This window comes from Denticeps clupeoides, chromosome 9 (genome assembly GCF_900700375.1).
Source record: "Denticeps clupeoides chromosome 9, fDenClu1.1, whole genome shotgun sequence".
In the NCBI taxonomy this organism is placed as follows: Eukaryota; Metazoa; Chordata; class Actinopteri; order Clupeiformes; family Denticipitidae; genus Denticeps; species Denticeps clupeoides.
In genome coordinates this window covers 19,951,132-19,973,842 of record NC_041715.1, presented here as the reverse complement: position 1 = coordinate 19,973,842, position 22,711 = coordinate 19,951,132, and the positions used below count along the sequence as shown (strand labels likewise).

At 41.9% G+C, this 22,711-nt stretch overlaps 1 protein-coding gene across 2 annotated transcripts; it reads left to right on the top strand.

The window, feature by feature from the left end:
• The first annotated feature begins 708 nt into the window (after positions 1-708).
• On the top strand, positions 709-22,257 carry acvr2aa (activin A receptor type 2Aa). Of its 2 annotated transcripts, XM_028991379.1 has the most exons (12): positions 709-1,403; positions 5,059-5,257; positions 7,674-7,777; positions 10,445-10,599; positions 12,750-12,773; positions 14,621-14,764; positions 15,640-15,783; positions 16,248-16,393; positions 16,595-16,709; positions 16,796-16,934; positions 18,046-18,176; positions 20,156-22,257. In XM_028991379.1, exons 1-12 carry the CDS (start codon positions 1,349-1,351, stop codon positions 20,348-20,350), a joined length of 1,551 nt encoding a protein of 516 aa, XP_028847212.1. In that variant the 5' UTR covers positions 709-1,348; the 3' UTR covers positions 20,351-22,257. The 2 variants fall into 2 exon arrangements, with proteins under 2 accessions (XP_028847212.1, XP_028847213.1); XM_028991380.1 differs by lacking the exon at positions 12,750-12,773.
• The last annotated feature ends 454 nt before the right edge of the window (positions 22,258-22,711 follow it).

The following is a 22,711-nucleotide window of genomic DNA, read 5'->3' as shown; positions in this document are numbered from 1 at the left end:
TTAAATATAATGTTATTTATAAATCTATGCATCATATGGCTAAGATATTAATAACTAAAAGAGTAAGAAGGAGAAAGACAGGAAAAATATTAATAGGTATTACCAGGTATTTTATCCAAACAGATGACACGCATGATGAATGAAACAGCAGATGCACTATATTTGGCGCACATTAAATATATCCATGAAATACCCATCTGCTCGGAAATCATGTGTAGCATAGGAGTTGGACATATGTAATGATTGACTAATACCTTCTTAATGTAATAAAAAATGATTACAGTTGGAAGAAGCTTGTGGATTACATGTTGAGGATTACAGCAGAGTGAGAAGATCGTTTTGATACAAAGTGTAACGTTTAACGTTGCTTACAACATTGGTAAATAACAGGCAGTAACCAGTAAATAACAGCAAAGTAAAAGCTGTTGCAGATGCAGTAACAAGACCCAGAAAAATTACCAGTACCGCAGGATTGACAGAGCGACGTCACCGGCGGACAGGGATTTTAGCCAATGGCAGAGGTTTTTGTAGCAGGCTGGGCGGGGTCCCCGCATAATTATAGGTGTGGCCGCTGGAGAGCAGTGTCAGAACCGCCCTGGGGTCCAAGGACGCATCCGATTCGTCCAAAGCGCTTGTCCGTCAATCTGATTGGATGCACGTGGTTCCAGTAAGTGGGAGGGGTCGGGAGGCGTCCCGACGGGAAAAAAAAACAAAACAACCCCGCTGGCTGCCATCTTGAATACTGTACTCACGGCACAGCGGTGCGAGGAGGATTATAATGCCGCCGCCGCCGCCGAGTGTTACGCTAATTATCCCGCGGCGCCAGCCTTCTTCGCGGCGGAATGCATGTTGAGCCGTCGGCCTCGGAGCGCAAGTTCCTCGCGAAAGTGGGCGACGTCGTGTGACGGGAGGCTGTTGCGCCCGGCTGCCGTGCTCTGCTCCCAACCGCCGAACCGCACGGAGCCGCTGCGGGTCAAGTCGAGTTCGCCCATCCTGAGCCGCTTATTTCCGTCGCTGCCCGTAAATATATATATATATACGGCCGAATATGAATATTCTGAGCATGATGCTGAAACTCTGCTTGCTCGGCGCTGCGGGCCGGGTCGGTAATTGGCGGATGTTTCACCTCGAACCGGCCATGTCCTGTTCGAGCTCCGTGTAAGGATTTTGGAAGGATTCCGGACCCGACACGCAACCTCTTGGGATCCATTTTTTCCCTCTTATGGGGTTAATTTTCCTTTTTTTTTCACGCGACGGACAGACTGTAAGAAGAATTGCGATTAACATTTAAAAACGCGAGAGGATTTCTTCCAGTCAGGTCGGACTGAACCCAGTGAGCGGACCAAGAATGGGAGCAGCGACGAAGCTGGCGTTTGGAGTGTTTCTCATCTCGTGTTCTTCAGGTGGGTCTCCAGCCAGGAACTAGGACCTTTTCCTGCTTGAAATCATTTTTACAATTGACTGCGATCTGGTGGTTTTGTGAATATTATATTATATATATTTGCTCTGGCAGAAATTAATATATTTTTTTGCACACAACATGGAACATATATAACTTGACCTTGTTGTGTCCAGATGTGGTTCCGAAATGAATGGGAGCAGCGCTTTATGAAAATGTACGAGGTGCAGCATTTTAGTCTCTCTTTATTCGTCCAGGCCGGGATAACCTCACGATTATTACGGTGGTGGTGATGTTGGCGAGAGAACCTGCACTTCTTCCTCAGCCCCGCTGCTCCAGTGGTGTCGTGTGGTTTTGGCCCTCGCTGGGCACGGTGAAAAGTCCGATCTGCTGCTGAATCCACAGGCTCTGCTGAGCGCGCTCTTTTACTTTACTTTCTGTCTGCGGGAACGCTGTGTTACAATATTCATTTGCGCCATGCAGTTGTGTGGCCTGCGTTGAGGTTTTAATCCTCATTGAGAGCTTCTAAATCTCAGATTTCATAGTATCTGAAGCATCAGAGACGTGGGGGAAAACATGTTTTCATGGATTAAGCCATTTCGCCGGTTCATACCTGCGATCTGGTAGTTTGATCTGCCGCGGGGATACGGTATTGCTGTTTGTCAGTTCACAGCTCGGCACTGGTTGATCGATTCCGCCCTGCCAGTTCAGCACGTGACCGCGCCTGGTCTTAATGCTCCCTCAACGATCACCGTACAGTAAAAGTTTGTCCAATTAATTGTAATTATAAGCCAGAATGTTGAGTGCCAGATCAGTGAAATGTCCCAACCAGAGCCTGGTGCCACAGTAGCAGGGTCGCCAATATTATTCACGCATAATGCTTTGGCCGATTTTTGTATACTGACATTTCATATGTTGAAAATTTTAAAGTAAAATGTTTCCTCTTATTAATTTTATTATTATTATTGAATAGTTTTATTTTAAGCAAAATCTGGGAGCATGGGCATATATAACATAATCATGTTTATTCATTATGTGGAACTTAGTCCTAATTAAATGTGACCGTACCACAGTATTCAAATATATATTTTGTCAGTATATAATCCGGGCTCATTTGTCTATTTAGTTTGTGGCCTGTGATGAACTTTGCAGCTCTGGGCTCGGCCAACCTCGTTCCCTCAACAAATCCAGACAGATTAGTGGGGCGACCATTAGAGAGTAACACTGCCTCTGTACTAAATCCCCAAAACAAAGATTTTGTTTTCATGCGCAGGATAATGCACACTTCCTCCCCCAATCCCCATCAGCGCGGTGGAGCAGTGTGCATGCTGATGGGTAATTTTTGGCGCTAATGCGCGCGCGCGCCACTTTACTATGGGGGATTTACGCTCCTCGCTTTGTACAGCCTGTCGGTGGCAGCAGCAGCGGCGTCGTTTTCTGGAATGCTGTTATTATTCTTATTGTATGCATATGTTACCGTGCAAGCAGACAATACGTTTACATCAAGAAGCCTTCCGCCAACATTAGGGTTTTCAGAGCCCTGTACAGCCTCCTGCCTCTAATTTCTGAACCAATCAGAAGCAGAACCATTCTTTTGTGCTAATTTGTCCCAAATTCTACATCTATTATAGCGCTTTGAAATAAATGTTCTACTTTTGGTCTTATCTACGTACAGGGACATTCAGACTGCAGGTAATCAAGATACATTACAGGTAGGCGTGGGTAAAATGTCCTTTTCAAATATCTAGTGATTATGGCGATTATTTTCATATGCCTGATTGGAATTTATCGGTAAGATTTTTTGCCCACTCCTGCATCAGTATACTGAGGAAGAACCATTGAAAGTGAAGTGATTGTCATTGTGAAACACTGCAGCACAGCAAATGGTGACAAAATGAAATTTAACCCTGCGTCACTCTTGAGACCTCAGTGGCACCTTGGTGACTCGGGACCGAACCGTTCACTTCCTTACCAGCTAGGCCACCACTGCCCCTATTCTGGTGAATATCACCAGAATTGCCTGAATTCTTTTTTTTTCCACAGTAAGTACAAGGATATTATTCACAGGATGTGTAGAATTGCACACACTTTCTTAATCTGTCACAAAATAATATAAATAAAGTAGTTTCTCAGAGGAACAGAACAACCTTAAAGCTGGGACACCTCAATATTTTCATAAAATGTGTGTGTGTGTCTTTCTGCACACCGCAAACAGAAGATCCCATGGAACTCTGGGAAATGTCTCAAGTTTAATCCATCATCGTTACCTGCTGAATGTGTCCTGAAGGTTTTGTGACTGATATCAAGAAGTGGTTGTCATGACATCATGAACAGTTTTGGCAAGGTGTAAAAATCGGATTGATACGAAAGTCACACAATTTTCCCTGTTGATGATAAGCTTGTGTGTGTCTGCCACAGCGTTGAGACTACGTCCTCGGCACATGCTGTCCCGCTGTGCTTGTATTTCGTTTCGATGTTCACATCGCTCATGTCTCTTATGTCCCCACCAGAGCTGACCAAAACAGGTTTTCTTTACATGGTGTACACCGTACAACACACGATCAAGCTGAGATTCGGCCCATTTCCAGAAAGTATTCATTCAAAACGGGCCAAAAATCTTGTATGTCGTTGTATGTCCAGTTGAATTAATGTATAATGTAAAGTAAGAGTCACAGCAGCTGATTAAATTTGACATGCGTGTATTTCAACAGCAGCACGTCATTGGTGGAAACTCCAGCACACCTTCAGCAGATGATCAGCTCCAACTTGCTCTTTCATAAACTCATTCAGAATCAGAATGAAAGAAAATGTACATGTATGTTTTATAAAGACCCATAAATTGAGGAATTGGTGAAAAGGAAAATATATATTTACTGACGTTTTGCATGTGGCTCTACAGTTTTGTAGATTTCTGTCTGGCCAGAAGCACCTACACGGGAGGACAAAACGTTCCCGAAAAGCACTTGTGTGTACAACACTCGTCAACGTGATCTTATTTCCCTGGTCATCCTTCATGTGGCACTTTGGATAAAACGATCGCTCTATAGAATGAGTATTGTACTCACAATTTATGGAAACCGAATGGGGAATTGCAGTTGTCTTCTCCTTGTAAGTCGCTTTGGTTAAAAGCATTAGTAAAGGAAAAGAAAGTAGTATGGTAGGAGGTTTGGGCGACTTTCTAGTCTTTCATTTTTTATACCGTCATGTCTGAAGAAGACTTCTGATCCGTTTGTGAAATGTGGGATCGCATTGAGGGCAGCTCTGTACGGGTTCAGATAGAGCAGGAACTCCAGCAGATTCTAAGTAATCCTAATAATGGGGAGCTGTGTCTTTGGAACAAATCCTTTGGATTTTGTCTTACCCAGGGGCAATTACCAAATGACACACACACACACACACACTTACCCCTGTATACGCCGCCACTGACTTTATTACCGACTACGAAAGACGATTGGGCTTCATAATTTACAGGCTAATGAACTGGTGAACATGCTCTATACAGGTTTTGTAGAGGTACAGAAATAAGCAATATGCTTGGCCAGTAACTGTGTTTCTGATTAGAGGTTCCTCCTCGCACGCTACACTCAGGAGGAACCGTCTCCCTTGTTGCATTTGGATGATGAAATAACATGAAAGTCCGTCTTCTCTCTCTTGGGCAGGCGCCATCCTCGGCCGCTCACAAACCCAGTGCGTGCAGTACAGCTACCACCCCGCCCGCAGCAACACCAGCGGCGTGGAGGCCTGCGTCGGGGAGAAGGACAAGCGGCTCCACTGCTACGCCACCTGGAGAAACGTCTCCGGCAACGTCGAGCTCTTCAAGCAGGGCTGTTGGCTGGACGATGTCAACTGCTATGACAGGTAAGTCCCCACGCTGCCGATGGGAAGGGAGTGGCAGTCGATGAGCTCCCAGCACATCTAGCGCAAAGACTGGGAAAATAAGAAAATCGGAAACTAACTGGCATCTTCATTATTCATTTAACTAGTTTAGTGCTGTCACGAACGTGCACTTTGTCCGTATGCAACGTGGTTTAAATGTTACATGCAGCACGTCAGCTTTACAAGGTGCCTCGGTTTCATTTCTCAGAAAAGGAGATAAGATTGAAGCCATTCAAATGACTATTTCAGTTGTGGACTATAAGATATCCATGTTCTCAGATGCGTGTTTGTTCTCATTATGATCTCATGATAGCCCTTTTGAGGAACATTCTTAATGGCTTGACCCACGATTGTAAATGTATGAGTGGTTTTTACGGAGCTGCCTGTTCAGTGTAAATTTACATTTAATTTACGTTTTTTTTAATTGACTGCAGTCCATGGGCTCAACTCCTTCTAGATGGGTTACAAGAATTTCAGCATACTTACTACAGTACCTCCCAGTTCGCTTCAGATTGATTTGTTTTGCTCGCCATTAGCCTGCGAGAGGGAAATTGTGGAATGAGGCACTTTAGTCCCCAGCATTCCATTATGAGAGTTTTAAAGGACCATAGGAAGAAAAAAAAAAAAAGTGAAGTGATTGTCATTGTGATAAAGATCCGAGCAGCCAGTGCACACAATGACATGTGTCCTCTCCATTTAACCTTCACCTTAAGTGAGCAGCGGGCATTTACATTTACATTTATGGCATTTATCAGACGCCCTTATCCAGAGTGACTTACAATCAGTAGTTACAGGGACAGTCTCCCCGGAGCAACTTAGGGTTAAGTGTCTTGCTCAGGGACACAGTGGTAGTAAGCGGGATTCGAACCCGGGTCTTCTGGTTCATAGGCGAGTGTGTTACCCACTAGGCTACTACCACCTGGCATGGCATGACAGGCGCCCGGGGTGCAGTGTGTTTCCTCAGTGCACCTTGGTGGTTCTGGATTCGAACCAGCAAACTTTTGATTAACCGCTAGGCCACCACTGCCACCTTGGGCAAAAACTAAACACAAGCAGGACACCCTGACTCGAGTAGATTTTACAGTCTTCATTATATGGATGTTAGGATGTAATTGAATGGGGTTTACAAGGGCACATAGTACCAAATAAAGTATCTGTCAATGTATTGTGATACTTCCCTTCTAGTGAATACCTTGACCATCGTGATTTCATTTCTCATGGAAGCTACCTGCTATCCTAAATCCTTTCAGCAAATCAGATACCAATCACTGAACCTGAAGTTCAAGCTGATTTAATAATTCAGCTATATTGGAGCATATCGCTGAAAGTTTCACAGAAGTATGACCGTAAATATTGTTCTGACCTTGCAATATTCTGACTGTGTCCCTGCTGTTTGCAGTTTAAACATAGTTGTAAATGGTTGAAACGTTTGTGTGTAAAGAGGTTTTTTGCGGTTGATCTGGTTTTCAGTTGAAAATCATATCTGCTTCTATCTGGCACGACCTTCAACAAGGAAGTCAGCACTCAGTTCCCTGCTTGTTAGCATAGCGTGCAAATAACGCCGAGGACTTGCCCCACGGCTCGTGTCCTAGCATGCTGCTCAACCTGTTCACCCGCTGCTCTGACGCGGACCGATTCCGTCCGGGTGCGATCCAGGCGCCCCTTCCCCCCGCCGCCTTTCAAATGAAGGAATGCTGGAATGTGGTTACTTACTCCTGCATCTCAAATGATCGTGAACGCTTCTCTCCGTGATGAAGAACCTGACGTGCAGGACCTGAGATCCAGTCCAGGCGTGGACTGATAGCACGGCGTAATTATAGCAGCAACTCAAAGCACCTACAGGAGCCGGAATGTTCCTTTCAAGCCCCTTTTTTAAGGCTGAAGGGTGGTGACCGGATCTTTCTTCCGGTTTTATTGCTTAGGGATTGACTTCTGAGCTATTCGAAGTTAAGAGCCATTGTTGTTGATGTGAACTTTTGAGTGACCTGTCCTCCTGAGGGGCAGCCGTCCTCATAAGTACTGAATTCAGTTTATATTCAAGCTGTGCAGCACTACACGATATACGTCGGACAAAGACGTCCTCTGGGTTTCCACGTAGAAATAGGTCAAACGGAAGGGAACACGTTAATGATGTTTGCACACGCGATTGAATGCGGAAGTAGCGTGTGCAGAAGAACTGTCAATCATTTTAAAATTATAAAGAACATAATTGAACATAATTCTTAAGATGCTTGACCTTAAAGAAGCCCCCAGGCTTAGCTGGTAGTACGCCTTGAAAACAGTGGAATAGAATTTAAGTTTTGAATTAAACTGAAACAGTTGTGAAACACTCTGAGTGGCCGCTGGGTGTTTGGTAAGGCCAGGAGTTGGTTTGCTGATGTGGTGCTTTGTTTTGCAGTGCCGAGTGTGTGGAGAGGAGAGAGGTGTCGGACATCTTCTTCTGCTGCTGCGAGGGCAACATGTGCAATGAGAAATTCTTCTACAATCCTGACCGGATGCAGCGTAAGATCATTTAGCGTTATTCCTTTTTCCTTTCATGAATACAGTTTCTACAGGCTGTGATTTTCTAGCACAGTAGAAAACCGGAGAATTAGAAATTAACAGTGCAACAGCAATAAATTAAAGAAATACTAAGAAGTAAATAATAACCTTGTGGTCCAGTGAAAATCTGAAACAAAAGGTACAGGAAAAGGGAATCAGTGGTTTGTTTGGTTAGTTTGTGTGTATGGCCTGTCCATTGTTTTAAGATAATAATAATGAAAATAAAAAAACAAAAAAACAATGGCAATAAAATAAAAAGCACTCATTGAATTAGAACCCTCATATATCAACATGTCCTACTTGTACCACTGAACCACCATCAGGATCCTGGTTAGAAATGTTATTGTAGTTTGTAATAAATTACTGCAAGTTTGCTCACTTTCAATTGGACAAGTTTTGGCAGCAACAGTGGTGATCATGATAGTCTCTTCCTGTAGTGACTTTGTTCAGAGAGGATTTTGGCTCAGCTCTCTCTGCAGAACTGTTTTGGCATGTTTTACCTTTTACAGCCAAGCTTATAATCCCTCAGCTGTTCTTTCTCTTCAGGCAGGGTTAGGAGGGTTCGAACTTGTCCATTCTGTTAATTCACTGACTCTCAGGTTCTTGGTAAGGCTGTTTCATAACTGTACTTTCCAGCAATGTTAAATGTGATGCAAAAAGTTGCGTCTACTTAAAAAAAAATAAAAAAGAAATAGTTCATCTTTAATAATGTCATGAAATGCTGAAGTCCTCTCAGATTTTGTGATACTTGAGCATATAGAAAATGAAAATACCAGCTGGAATGCGGTTACACAGATTTCCCTGACCTCACTGCATGTGGATGCCCTGTACATGACCTCCCATTTCCTTCTTGTGAAAGATTAACACACTTGTATAGCCACCATTTACTGATCCCTCACATTCACTGGCTTGAGGGAAACAAGCTTCTTCATTTGGGGATGAACCCACTGCCTCTTCCTGTGCATTGAATGAATCCACAGCTCCTCTGTTCTTGTCACTTCTTGCATTGCAAACTGAATTTGCGGTCCACAGATTACTACTACTCCTGCCTGTAACAGAGGCAGGTGCATAGGTGATCTTAAATACAGGACCCCCAACAGAAGACTGAAATAGGATGCCATGTCAGCAGTAACAGTGCATGAGAGGGTAGACACGAGGCCCTATTAACACGACAAAAGGTTGTCACAACTCCGAACAAGGAGAGATGGGCATTCCAGCGCCACTTACAGGTGTGGAGGGAGGTTAAAAAAAGCATTTTCCTGCATCATCATCTTGTTCTTTGTGTGAATGGCAACAAATGACACTTATAAAAGCCATTTTATAGAAAAGACAGGGCCTTAATCAACAAACACAAGGGCTTCTGAAGGTCTGGAAACAAGACACTAGTGACACCAACTAAGTAAAACAAAATGTCACATATATTTAAGTACAGTTTGGAAACTCAGCGTTGTCGGGTGCATCAAGGATGCGGATATCTACTCTTTTTCTCAGCTTTATGCCAGCAAACAGCAGCATCCACAATACTGAACTGTGAACTTGAATGTTTCAATTTTAATATTATTTACACCAAATCATTATTTCCTACTGTTTTTAATAGGAACGCTTCCTGTCATACTCTGCTCTGGCCATTCTGACATCTGCAAGGGCATTTTGGGTTCTGCTTGGCAAAATAATATGTTCATGCCACATGGTGAAAGAAACAAATGCAGAATGCTTAAGAACTTGAGGTGTTTAGTCTTTTCCATTTTAAGCAAACCATTTGTGCTATAACTGCCCATTTCAACATTCTCATAAAGCCTTTGTGCAGATTTTTATCTTTTTATCAGTTGATAAGACTGTTCAAGTTTTTTTTTTTTTTTTTTTTTTTTTTTTAAGGTGAATGTGATCACTCATCTCTTAATTTGTAAAAATTGCAAAAGGAATTTTAATCCCTCCCAAAAAAAGCATGATTATTAATAGGTGTTTTGTGCATCTTGACACATACACATAATATAACCATTGATTTTCTAGCAAAATCATCTTGTAACTTCTAATTGTTGCTGCCTCATGCTCGATATTCTGTATTTTTGATTCCTGACTGGAGATCATGTGATCTTTTCAGAAATATTAACAGATGTATTTGAATGTCCGCAGTGAACAGCTCTAACAGTCCTTAGTGCTTTTCAATTCTCCGTGGCCAGTGAAATGTACATTTTATTGTTTTTATAATAACTTATCCAACTCTGGGTCAGAAGGAAACTGGAGCTTAAATCACATAATTAATCACCACTGGCCAACCTAAACTGGACATGGACTATATTGCATTGATGCAGTGCAGAACATAATCTATTTTATCAGAATGACGTTGCTTGGTGATTTTCTGGCAGCGGCATAAAAACTCTTACGTCACTATGATTGTCACATGATGACATTGTACTACCAGTAAATACAATGTAGAAAATGAATGGGATGCATCAAAATCGAGGCATTGGTAATCGAATCGTGAGGCCAGTGAAGGTTCACACCTCTAGTGGAAACCCTGGTCCACTACATATACACCAATTCAGAATATTTAAAAGGAAGGAGCCTGTAGGCATGTATGCAGTGGTGTGTTGTATTTGATGTCTTTCTCTCTGTTTCTTTCTTCAGCCACTTCCAGTCCAGTTACGCCGAAACTTTCCGTCTTCATGATCCTGCTGTATTCCTTAGTGCCCATCATGGGCATTGCAACCATAGTTCTCTTCTCTTTTTGGATATATCGCCATCATAAACTGGCATACCCACCCGTTCTGGTGCCCACTCAGGTAAGCTGTGCAACAAATTGGACATGTTCCTTTATACCAGTGTCATTTTAAATGAAATGGTATCATGAACCTTTATTTTTTTGACACGTGCCGTTTCTGAGTAGATTTCTTCTGTTCAGTTATACATTTCACATTTAGTTCTCATATGTTTGTTTCCATTTGCAAACAATGATGTTTTTGTAGTTGGATGGATGGATGGATTAGTGGATGGATGGATGGATGTCAGCCTGATGTAGCACCAGCTCGAGATAAAACGTCTTCTTGTGCAGTATGTCCTGACCTTTCCTCCAGATCCTCCTTACTATTTATTGCTCATGTGAAGTGGGATTCAGCCTGACCTCCAGAAAGATGTGGCTTCTTCAATTGCCATGGCTTTATCTCTGCATCTGGCAGGTCAGGTCGATCCAACTGGGAGCAGAGTCTCCAAAGTCGCCTTCCAGCTGAATTGGTGCACCGCATGACCTGTTAGTAGAAATCGTTTCTCCTTCAGTCAGAACAAAGATCCTGACTATATAAGATCAAATGAAGATCAGATGGGCATCCTGTTGGGTCAGAAGAACTGTAAACCCAAGGAGCTTAATCTCTTCATTGTCCTCTGCTCCCGTATGGATTTTCACATAGAGAATAACCCGTTGGTCACATGGTTTGTCAAACTCATCACATTTCATGCTATGTTTCTGTAGGCGAATGTGCCCCGTTGCCATGTGCAGCTTGATCCTGAGGGGAGAGATGAACTCCCTAATTCAAAAGCCTCCTTAAGCACCTTGTGCTGGAATAATTCTGAACAAGCAGGACAAAAGTCAAGAAAATCTGAATACTAAATATACAAATACGACATGGAAAATCTGTGTTCATCATTTTTCTTAAGATGCACTCGGCCTGATCTAATTTGTTTCCATGTCAATTGTTTATAGTTGAAGAATGAAAGTGAAGATAGCATTTTAAGCAGTTGGCCACTTTCTACCCTCTCTCTTAATGCCACTGTGTACCTCAGGGTGTGAGTCTGCACTCAGGCCCATATTCTGACCACTTGTCAGTTATGTTCATGGTCCCACCCCCTGGTTATTAACAGGTAGTCAAAGAACAGAGCAGTGAACCCAACGAAGTCTCTCCTGCTCCATCTCCTGGCCTCATGCTCTAGTCCTGCCACTGTGAAAAGAAGGGCCCTGCAGACGGGGATGGTCTCTGCCTTACTTACTTTTGTAAAATATTGTTGGGTCTTCCCTGATAGCACGTGCAAGATTTTCGGCACCAATTTTTGAACTGCAAAATTAGCAAAAGACGAATGAGCCGCTAGTTCCTCATTGTGGAATATTTCAGCTCATGCTGTCAATATGTCACATGTTTTATCTTACTTATTTATGACCTAGGGACATCTTTAACCTTACTGTAGTGGAACAAGTCCCATGCTTATCATCGTAGTGTTGTGAAAAATAGTGCACTCAGGTTTATTGGATAGAAATTTGGTGGATTTCTGTTAAAACGACTTGAGTTCATTCATTTGAAGCCCATTTTCTAGAGGCTGCTACCTTCAGCAACTACCACCAGTCTATACATAATATAAATAATGTATACATCAAGCTTTCTGCTCAGATCTGTGCTCCCATTAGCACCCCCCCCACCCCACCCCACCCCCCCACGGTCAGCTGGGAGCAGTCCCTCAGCCGAGGTTAGTTCATTATCTTCTGTCTGTGGGAAGTCCGCTCTAACTCGCACGTGAAGCACTTAATCCCTCCAAATGATGATGACTGCCACATCTTCAGACTTCAGTTTTTGGATGGTAGTAGCCTATTGGGTAAAGCCCGACATGATGGATTGTGGCCTGTGGTTCCTCAATGCTACAGTTCGGGTGGTAGTAGCCTACTGGGTAAGACCCCTGCCTATGAACCAGAGGACCACAGTCACAAGTTCCAACCCCACTTAACAAGACACTTAACCCTTAGTGTCTCCAGAGGGACTGTCCCTGTCACTACTGATTGTATGGCGCTCTGGATGACAACGCCTGATAAATGCTGTAAATGTAAATTATTTGTGGACTAGTTTAAGGCAATCAATAAATAAATAAAAATAATTTAATGCCCCAGTTCATATTGTTTTGCCAATCTAGAAAAAGTAATGTCTTTTGTTTCTGACTTTCTTTCCTGGAATAGCATGCCTTTCATATCATGGTAGAGGTAAGAGTTTTAAACTTAAATGTTTTCACTTTTCTTATTTCAATCGTTTAAAAGTTTTGTGCATTTTGTCACCATTATTTACCTCTCACTCCCAGATTTATATATACATATGTCACTGGCCTGCATATTCATTTCAATACATTTAATTTGTAGATGTTATGTAGATGAAATGTAAAGACAATTGGGTCTTCTGAGGCATGAGGAAGTCACAGCGCATGCAGCATCTAGTCGAGCGAAAGAGGTATTGGGACGAATTCAGGCATGATCACTGTAGACCGGTGCAGAGGGACCAGCCTCTGCAGGATCAGCATGTTGCATGTTGCTTTCTGAATTTGTTATGAGGAGGGGGGGTGCTGTTTTGTTTTTTTTCTTCTCGTGTTTGACAAAGTGAAGATGTGCTCAATTAACATGGCATAGAAAGGCTGTTTTAGTCATATTAAAGGAGTAAATTAATTGTTTGGTAAAATACATTGGTTATATAAAACCATTCAATTCATGGTTAATGTGGCTTTAAAGTATTTATATGTGGATCTGCTATGACACTGTTGAATGCTCACAAAAATCATCGTCCTGCTACTCAGCAAATCTTTTCCTCCATACCTGATTATTAAAATAGGATTAATAGGAAAATAGGATCCTAAATTGCTGTCTTATCTCAGGTTAGCACATGTACAGGATTAACATTGGCAGCATATCATGATTATTTCATCTCGAGGGTTGCTTCCACTTCCCAACTAGTTCAACTTACTGCAGGATCACGGCATCAGGCATCTTTATTGCTGTTTTCTTATGAAACACATGGAGTCAAGTCGTGCGTGTGGACGTTTTTTGCTGCTGCGTAGAAGATGAAATGGAGAAACAAATCTGTTTATGTTGCAATCTGCAGTTATCTGCATATTAATCTAAGATGCGGACCATGAAAATAAAAGGTCCTGAAGTTGGGTGGATTTTGGGGAGTTAAAACACTTATATTTATCATCAATTTCCTTATCTTCTTATTCTGCCCCATTTTTCTCATAAAAAAAAGTAAACACACAATATACCATCAGGCTGCCACTTTTTTTTTTTTTCTTCACCTGTTTGTGGCGCCCTTATCGATTGCATATATTACCTATGCCCCCAGCCGGCCCCGGGCCTGTGGAGACCACCACTGCTGTAACATTCGTGTTGGATTGCAGCAGACCTTCATCATGAAAATGCATGACCCTTCCGATAAGACGCTCTGCTCTGAGTAGAAAAGGTCATGTTAGGTGTGTGCAGGTCAGGTTTGTATGCTTGCAGACAAGCACTGACGTGCCCACACAATGGGTTTTGACGTGATTGCAGCGACAGTGGAGATAAGAGTCAGCAGTGTGCCACCGCCGCCACTGTCCCCCCTCATTACATCACTGTAAAAAGCCTGCGTGAGGTACAATAGTGATCACACTCTCAACATGAAAGACAAGAGAAAGGCAAGTATTTCTAGCATGGTCCACAGCTGCAGCTAGCGTAAAGTTTAGTAGCTTGTGATCACAAAACCTTTACATCAAGATAAGTTGAATAGAGCAGAATCATAGACATTTCTTCAACTGGCGGAAATTTGCATTATATTTAGGAATCTAAGCTAGATCAGTATCGACCATCCATCTATCCAATCCACCTCATCTGTTTGCTGAAGAATTTGTGTGTGTGTGCGTGCATTTTTTTGTATAAACAGTAGTGCTATGAGTCATTTAAATCTATGGCTGCAGGCAGCTTTTCGTGTATAAAAAGGCTCAGAGCGGTCTGGTCACCTGGAGAAATGGTGGTCTTTCAGCACGCGGGATTGCAGTAAACCATTTCCGCTTTATTTTTCCCCAACATTTCAGGATCCCGGCCTCATGCCCCCCTCACCCCTCCTTGGCCAGAAGCCTCTGCAGTTGCTGGAGATCAAGGCCCGGGGTCGATTCAGCTGTGTGTGGAAAGCTCGGCTGCTTAGCGACTATGTCGCTGTGAAGATCTTTCCCATTCAGGTAGGAAGCCACAACATTGTGACAAGACAACACACGACTCGGCGCGTGTGCTATAAGTTCACCAGACTGGATTTTTGCCACTTTTTAAACTTTTTTTCAATAAACATACAATGCTGTATGTTATATAGACTAGAGCAATAAATCTTTGCCCAGGTCAGATCTGGTTTGTACTAAAAATCTATCATTTTAGTCTAGCCTTGCCATATGATTCGCTTCTTTGTTCAATTGTATTGGTGGTTGGTAAGAGGTCTTCTCATTTTGTACATTTGTTTTATTAAACATTGTTTTTAAATGGAATATTTGTTCAATGGCCCATGGGTTAATGGCTCTATGGAAATGGAACAGTGAAACACTGACTTTAAATGCACCACACAGCGTAACAGTCTGATCTGGCTCCGGCCGTGTTGGGTCTAACTTTTTAGGGATGATTACAGTTATACGCTACAGTGTAAAACAAGGAGAAAAAAAAAAAAAAAACTACAACTATCTTGGGGTTGGGGCATCCTGGCTTTTCTTTGACACAGGCAGGGGGTCTTCAGGGTAAAAAAAAAAAAAAAAGGTTTGGAACCACTGATCTATAAATACACCTGTAAGCCATGACATCATGACCACCTGCCTGATATTGACTTGTTCCTGGTATCACCACCAAAACCAATCACTATCGGGCTTGGACAAGACCTCTAAAGTGAGGTAGTGCCTCCATGGGCCGGTCATGGTTTTCTGGTATTGATTGCATCAAGTTAGTTCCAGTTTCCTGAGCGTTATGCTGGTGTAATCATCTAGTTTCTTCACCACTAATTTCTTTTTGTTTTGAAGGCCATCATGTGTTCTTACCTTCTTTGTCTGTGGTTTGTCTCCTCACTTCTCATCCTCAGGACAAGCAGTCATGGCAAAATGAGTTTGAGATCTACAACCTGCCTGGAATGAAACATGAGAACCTGCTGCTGTTCATGGGAGCCGAGAAGAGAGGAAGCAGCCTGGACATCGAGCTGTGGCTGATCACTGCCTACCATGAGAAGGTAGCAGCTCCCCCTGCTGGTCAATTTATGTGCTTCCATAACAAGATTGAGATTTTTTTCTTTTTTTTTCTGTTTAACTATACAGAAGTATAGTTCATAAATCCTGTACATTTATGAGTGTTTGATCCTGTAGACATACCGGTACTTTAACAGGCTGTTATGTTGAACTCAATAGATTTCTGACAAATCATATCCATATACTCCATATACTATTGATTCTGTCTGTGAACAGTTTCTGTATTGCACTGCTATTAGCATGTCAAAGTTAAAAAAAAAAATTTTCAACTATTGTTCCACATTATATGTTCTTCCCTGTTCCTTTGATTTTGTTTTAATATAATTGTGTTTTATGTATGTATGTTTGTTATTATTGTCAATAATTGATAGCGTTCCTCTTGTTTTTTGCCCTGTGTTTTGTCTTTTGTTTCATTCCCCTCAGTAATTTTTCTCTTTTTGGTCAAAAGGGTTCTTTGACTGAGTACCTGAAGGCCAATGTGCTGTCCTGGAATGAGCTGTGCCACATTGCCCAAACCATGGCCCGGGGATTGGCCTACCTCCATGCAGATGCCCCTGGCCTGAGGGATGGTCACAAGCCATCCGTCGCACACAGGTTAGCCCTGAGTCAGGAGATCTTCTGCAGCTCAGATTTGTTTTTAACATGCAATATGATTCCATACAGCTTTTTTGAAAAGTTAACAGGATTAGAGAAAGCTCATTATGTGCTATAATTTTGACCTGGCACCATTGATGCATTTCAGTTGATACAATTTGTCCATGCTTATTTACCGTGGTGTGTCTACCTGTCACACAGGGACATCAAGAGCAAGAATGTGCTGCTGAAGGCTGATTTGTCTGCCTGCATTGCAGACTTTGGCTTGTCCCTGAAGTTTGAGGCTGGCAAGTCAGTAGGAGACACTCATGGACAGGTGAGACAACGCTGCTGGACCCAGGGACGTTTTGCCGCAGTATTTTGTAAAAATGCTGAAATGTCTTTCTCTCTCTGTCCTAATAGGTGGGTACAAGGCGGTACATGGCTCCAGAGGTGCTGGAAGGGGCAATAAACTTCCAGCGGGACGCCTTTCTGAGGATTGATATGTATGCTGTGGGCCTGGTGCTGTGGGAATTGGCAGCACGATGCACTGCGGCTGATGGTACGATTTCTCAATGTACAGTGGTGTGGAAAAGAGTTTGCTCCCTGTCTGATTTCTTACTTTTTTTGGTCACATTTCATTGTTTCAGATAATCAAAATAATAAAGTCCAGTACACCAAATGTGTTTTTAAGTGCAGAATTTTCCACTTATCCGCTAGGCTACTTTGACAACTAACCATAGTAACCTCCTGATAGCAAGTGTGAGTCTAGAATAACATAAATCAAATAATAGGAATAATAATAATAGGAAACGCTAAACATCAAACCCAAGTCAGGGTTCCAACAGTCATAAAAAAAATTAAAATTCCAGGCCGTGAAAAGTTTTAGAATACGAAATAATCATATAAATTTCTGAAAAAGTCATTGAAATCTGATTGACAGATTAATGTATAACAGGAAGTTGCCTGCGCGAGAAATGTTTTTCTACGTTTACAGCTACAACGTTTTAAAACTAGCGCAGGTCTATAGTATCTTTGGTGGCTCCAAGTAATGAACCACGTTTACCAAGTTTAGTTTAACAAACATACATAACAAACACAAACATACATAGACAAAAAAAAAATACACCAACAAAATCCAATGCACCATCTACTTTTTCTCTTAAGTGTAATATGGGTATATTTACCCACTACATATGTAAAATCTCACAAATATATAATTTATGTATATACTGACACATTTTTACAACGTTTTTTTCTCTTCTAGGACTATTTATTTGCTTACTTGTACATTGAATATTATATTATACAGTCGACCTAGTGTTTTTTTTTTTTTTTGTTTTTTTTTTTTGCTGCTCTTATCTTGTAATGTTCACTTCCTGCCATGAAATTTCCAATTTTCTGGTAAATTTTACATTTGTGATTTATTTTTATTATTATTTATTTATTGAGTTTATTGATTAAATGTCACAGGTATGATTGTGGTGTTGGTAGTTTTTTTTTTTTTTCTTTATCGAGTGATTCCATATATCTTGGCTATGGATGGATAATTAGTTTCTGACTTTATTCAGACTGTCATGTATTTTGTTTGAATATAGAAAAATTGAGGAATCGCCTCGTGAGCAGGATTGTGAATTAATAGAGCACCCGTATCCCCTTTTCTGTCCACTCAGGCCCTGTAGATGAGTACATGCTGCCTTTTGAAGAGGAGGTGGGGCAGCACCCCAGCCTAGAGGACATGCAGGAGGTTGTGGTCCACAAAAAGCTGCGTCCTAAACTGAGGGAGTGCTGGCAAAAACACCCGGTGAGTTCTGCTCCCTCTTTATACATATATACATCATGGCTTTAGACCAATGACTTTCTTTCACACTTCCATGTGCACGTATGGTGCATCCGAAAAGTATTCACAGCACATCACTTTGTCCACATTTTGCTATTTCAAAAGGGAAATAGCAATAGCTTGTTTCCCCTGATCATCCTTGAGATGTTTCTGCAGCTTAATTGGAGTCCACCTATGGATAACAGTGTATAGGACCTGATTTGGAAAGTCCCCCACCTGTCTCTACAAGGTCCCACAGTTGATGTCAGAGCACAAACCAAGCATGAAGTCCTGTCTGTAGACCTCAGAGACAGGTCTCCGGGCACAAATCTGGAGAAGGTTACAGAAAACTAGCTGCTGCTTTGAAGGTCTCATTGAGCACATTGGCCACCATCATCCATAAGAGGAAGAGGTTCAAAACCACCAGGACTAGAGCTGATCGGTCACCTAAACTGAGCAATTTGGGGTGAAGGGTCTTATTCAGGGAGTTGAACAAGAACCTGATGGTCACTCTGTCAGAACTCCAGGGGTCCTCTGTCCACCGAGGAGAACCTTCTAGAAGGACGACCATCTCTGCAACAATCCACCAATCAGGCTTGTAGGGCCAGACAAAATCCACTCCTTAGTAAAGGGCATACATAGCCTTTTGGAGTTTGCCAAATGGCACCGGAAGGATTCTCAGACCATGAGAAACAAATATCTCTGGTCTGCTGAGACGAATATTGAACTCAAGCATCAGGTTTGGAGGAAACAAGGCACGGCTAATGCCATTCCTACAGTGACTCATTGTGGTGGCAACATCATGCTATGGGGGTGTTTTTCAGCTGCAGGAACTGGGAGACTAGTCTGGATAGAGGGAAAGATGACTGCATCAATGTACAGACATTCTTCATGAAAACCTGCTCCAGAGCGCTCTTGATCTCAGATTGGGGGAACGGTTCATCAAGCACACAGCCAGGATCTCAAAGGAATGGCTTCAGGACAACACTGTGAATGTCTTTGAGTGACCCAGCAGGAGCCCAAACTTGAATCCGATTGAACATCTCTGGAGAGATCTTAAAATGGCTGTGCACAGACCCTTCCCATCCAACCGGATGTAGCTTGAGAGGTCCTGCAAAGAGGAATCAGGGTAACTGGCCAAGGATAGGTGTGCCAAGCTACTACTACCATATTCCGGGTGGTAGTAGCCTAGTGGGTAACACACTCGCCTATGAACCAGAAACACAGGTTCAAATCCTGCTTACTACCATTGTGTCCCTGAGCAAGACACATAACCCTAAGTTGCTCCGGGGGGACTGTCCCTGTAACTACTGATTTTAAGTCACTCTGGATAAATGCTGTAAATGCAAAAATATTCAAAAAGACTGTACATTTACAGCATTTATCAGAGCAACTTACAATCAGTAAGTATTACTTACTATTAGTAAGTGGGATTTGAACCTGGGTCTTCTGGTTCACAGGCGAGTGTGTTACCCACTGGGATACTACCACCCCAAGACTTGAGGCTGTAATTGCTGCCAAAGGGGCATCACCAAATGTATTGAGGAAAGGCTGTGAATACTTATATACACATGCTTTTTCTCAGTTTTTTTACGTCAATTAAATGCCATCATTATGGGGTGTTCTGTGTAGAATTCCGATGAAAAAAATCATTTTAAATCGTTTTGGAATAAGGCTGTAACATAACAAAATGGGATGTGCTGTGAATACTTTTGTATGCACTGTAATCATATGTTCAAGCTGAACATGTTACAGCCAATGTGAACAGTCTCTGCTTAGATGCTAGAATATTTTTAAAAATATTCCCCATCCAGGCAGTTATTGGTACCATTTCATGGTACATGTACCTTGTGTACTTCATATTTCATCTACAAATTAACAAAAATACACCATACACTGCTCACTTTCACTTTTCACTTTCCTGTGTAAATGTGTGAAATGGAGTCTTTCTTCTGGTGATCCAGGGTCTGATCATGCTCTGTGAGACCATTGAGGAGTGCTGGGACCATGAGGCAGAGGCACGGCTCTCTGCTGGCTGCGTGGAGGAACGTGTGGTGCAGATGCAGCGCAACAGCAACAGCACGGGACCCAATGACATTGTCACAGTGGTTACGATGGTCACCAACGTGGACTACCCACCCAAGGAGTCCAGCCTATGACAGGCAGGGAGTACTGTTGTGTAAAATCAGGTGACAAATGGAAAGAGGAAATGTGACAAACTTGCACTGTGTTGAAGGTTCATTCAGCAAAATGAATCAAGCTGCACATGGCGACATGTGCTGACCCAAGGGTTCATCTGGCACAGGTGACCTTACTGCACAGACCATGGTGTTCTGGACTCAATGTGAATCTCACTGTCTCTTTTTCAATCAATGAAAGGAACTCACTTTTTCTTCTTCAAAACCAGAGAGCATGGGGTCGACCTCCTTGGGTTCATGTCATTTCAGTGCAGTGACTGATTTTAAAGGCATCGGCTGATCTCGGGTTGTCATTGATGACTGTTGCAATGCCAATAACAGCTTCTGAATGTCTAGTGTATCACTGCTGCTGGACATGTATATACAGACAGAGACAATATTTTACAAAGAAATATTGACTTCTTTCTACAAGGTATACCTCAGTTTTTCCCTTCATTTTCTCAACACCACTACAATTAAACACAGCATTTATACGAGCTACATTTAGTGAAGATTTTCCGACATGCCGTGTTGTTTTTAATGACTTAACCACATATGCCAAGAAAAGAGGCCATTCAGAAACCAGTATTTCTGCCTTTTATTATCTTGTTTTTTCTACAATATGTTCCCCTGCTGCTGAGTATGTGATATATTTTTTTTTTTTTTTTTAAACATGGTGATCTGTGTTTGTGTTCAGTAGAGAATTGATTTAGAGAAGAAAATCCCTGAGAAATATGAATTCATGTAAACATGATGAGCGCACTTAACCTTTTTACAAAAAAATCTGCATGCCTTTTTGTTTCGTTTGTTTTATATAGCCTTTTTTAGAGGAAAATATATGAAAAAAAGATTTATGACATTAATGTTTTCTTAATTTATTGTGTGAGGCATTTTGTACATTTTCTCCTTCACTGTTTTGTCCATGTGGGTCAGTGTCCATTTTTTTTTTGTTTGTTTTTTTTTTTTTTTTTTTTAAATCTGCTGCGATTTTCGTACTTCTGTACATCTCAGGAACCTTTCAAGCCCTTCTGTTCAACTCTGTCTCTGTGCCATCCCTCATGCTGACCCCCTGATGCAATGATTCTCAACCCTCCATCACTCATCAGGCATTGCCCCTGATCTGCATTGTCTGACAGTTCCTTTTTCATGGCCCCGTGCCGTCATGCGGGGGTGATCGGTTAAAGCTCTCGGCCAGGTTGGTCTGTTCTGTTTCACCCAAGTAGAGCTGAAACTGAAACATGGTGTCAGGGTGTACAGGTGCCATATGTATAATACAGCTGTACATGAAGTGTCCAAATTGACCCTGAATTGAAAATTAATTTGCTTTCATTTATTTTATTTAATTTCTTGTTAACATACAGTCGATTGCACAACATTAAACTGTAACAAAGAATTTTTTTTTTTTTTTTAATATCAAAGGTGCTAAGTATTATCACTCACTCACTATCCATAACTGTTTAAAATGAATCATTGGTTTCGGTTTCTAGACCCACCCCGGAACACCTGGGTGCAGGGGCAGGAACACACCCAGGGCAGGGCACCAGCCCACCTCAGGCTTAGCAGTATCATGAAATTTTCATTTACAGAAAGTTTATACACACATTACATATGTATAATGTGCCCCCAAATTGTGCAAATGGACAAATTCTGTGGACATGTTGAAGGTCTAAGTGTGCTAAAGAGCAGCTTAGTGGGAGTTGAAACCTTCTGGGAAAATTAGTTCATTATTGATGTTAGATTTTTATTTCACCTACCACCCCATATTGGTTTATTTGATCATGCAGAGGCATGGGTAAAAAAATTCAAATTTTTCTCAGCAAGGCCAAACTTCCTTACCAGTGTCTCCATTGCAAAGGTCCACTGTGTATATAAATATGAATGTTCTTTTAGATTGTGAATTAGCATGAGTTTTTTTTTTTTTTTTTTTTTTTTTTTATTATTATCTCAAACATGAAAAACACATTTATAATATTATGACAATGTTCAGTCTTTGGAGTATATCTTTATTTTAAGTGTTTTTATTAATTTATCCTCTTCAGAGCTGGTGGGAAGAGTGGACAGGTCCTGGGTGAGTGTTTCCTGCAGCTCAGGAGTCTGCAGTCTCATGGCAGGGAACAGTCACTGTAGCGAACGCTGTTCTCTGCACCATGCGACTGTAGCTCTTCTTTTCTCACACTAAGTTGCACTTTGTGACCTTAAAAAAAAGTGGGTTTCCTCTCTACCCCTCAACTATGCTGAGTGACTGTCACTGTTAACCCAAACTGGCAATGGCGGGCTTCAGCTGCAGGTATTTCTGTTATTGCGGACGTGACGTTTGGATTACTGATGATTATTATTTCAGGG

Bases quoted from the DNA above. Each gene is read 5' to 3' on its own strand.
- acvr2aa (XM_028991379.1), top strand. From the start codon at position 1,349: ATGGGAGCAGCGACGAAGCTGGCGTTTGGAGTGTTTCTCATCTCGTGT. The intron at 7,778-10,444 runs GTAAGATCATTT...TTCTTTCTTCAG, and splicing joins CAATCCTGACCGGATGCAGC to CCACTTCCAGTCCAGTTACG. The intron at 16,935-18,045 runs GTACGATTTCTC...CTGTCCACTCAG, and splicing joins ACGATGCACTGCGGCTGATG to GCCCTGTAGATGAGTACATG.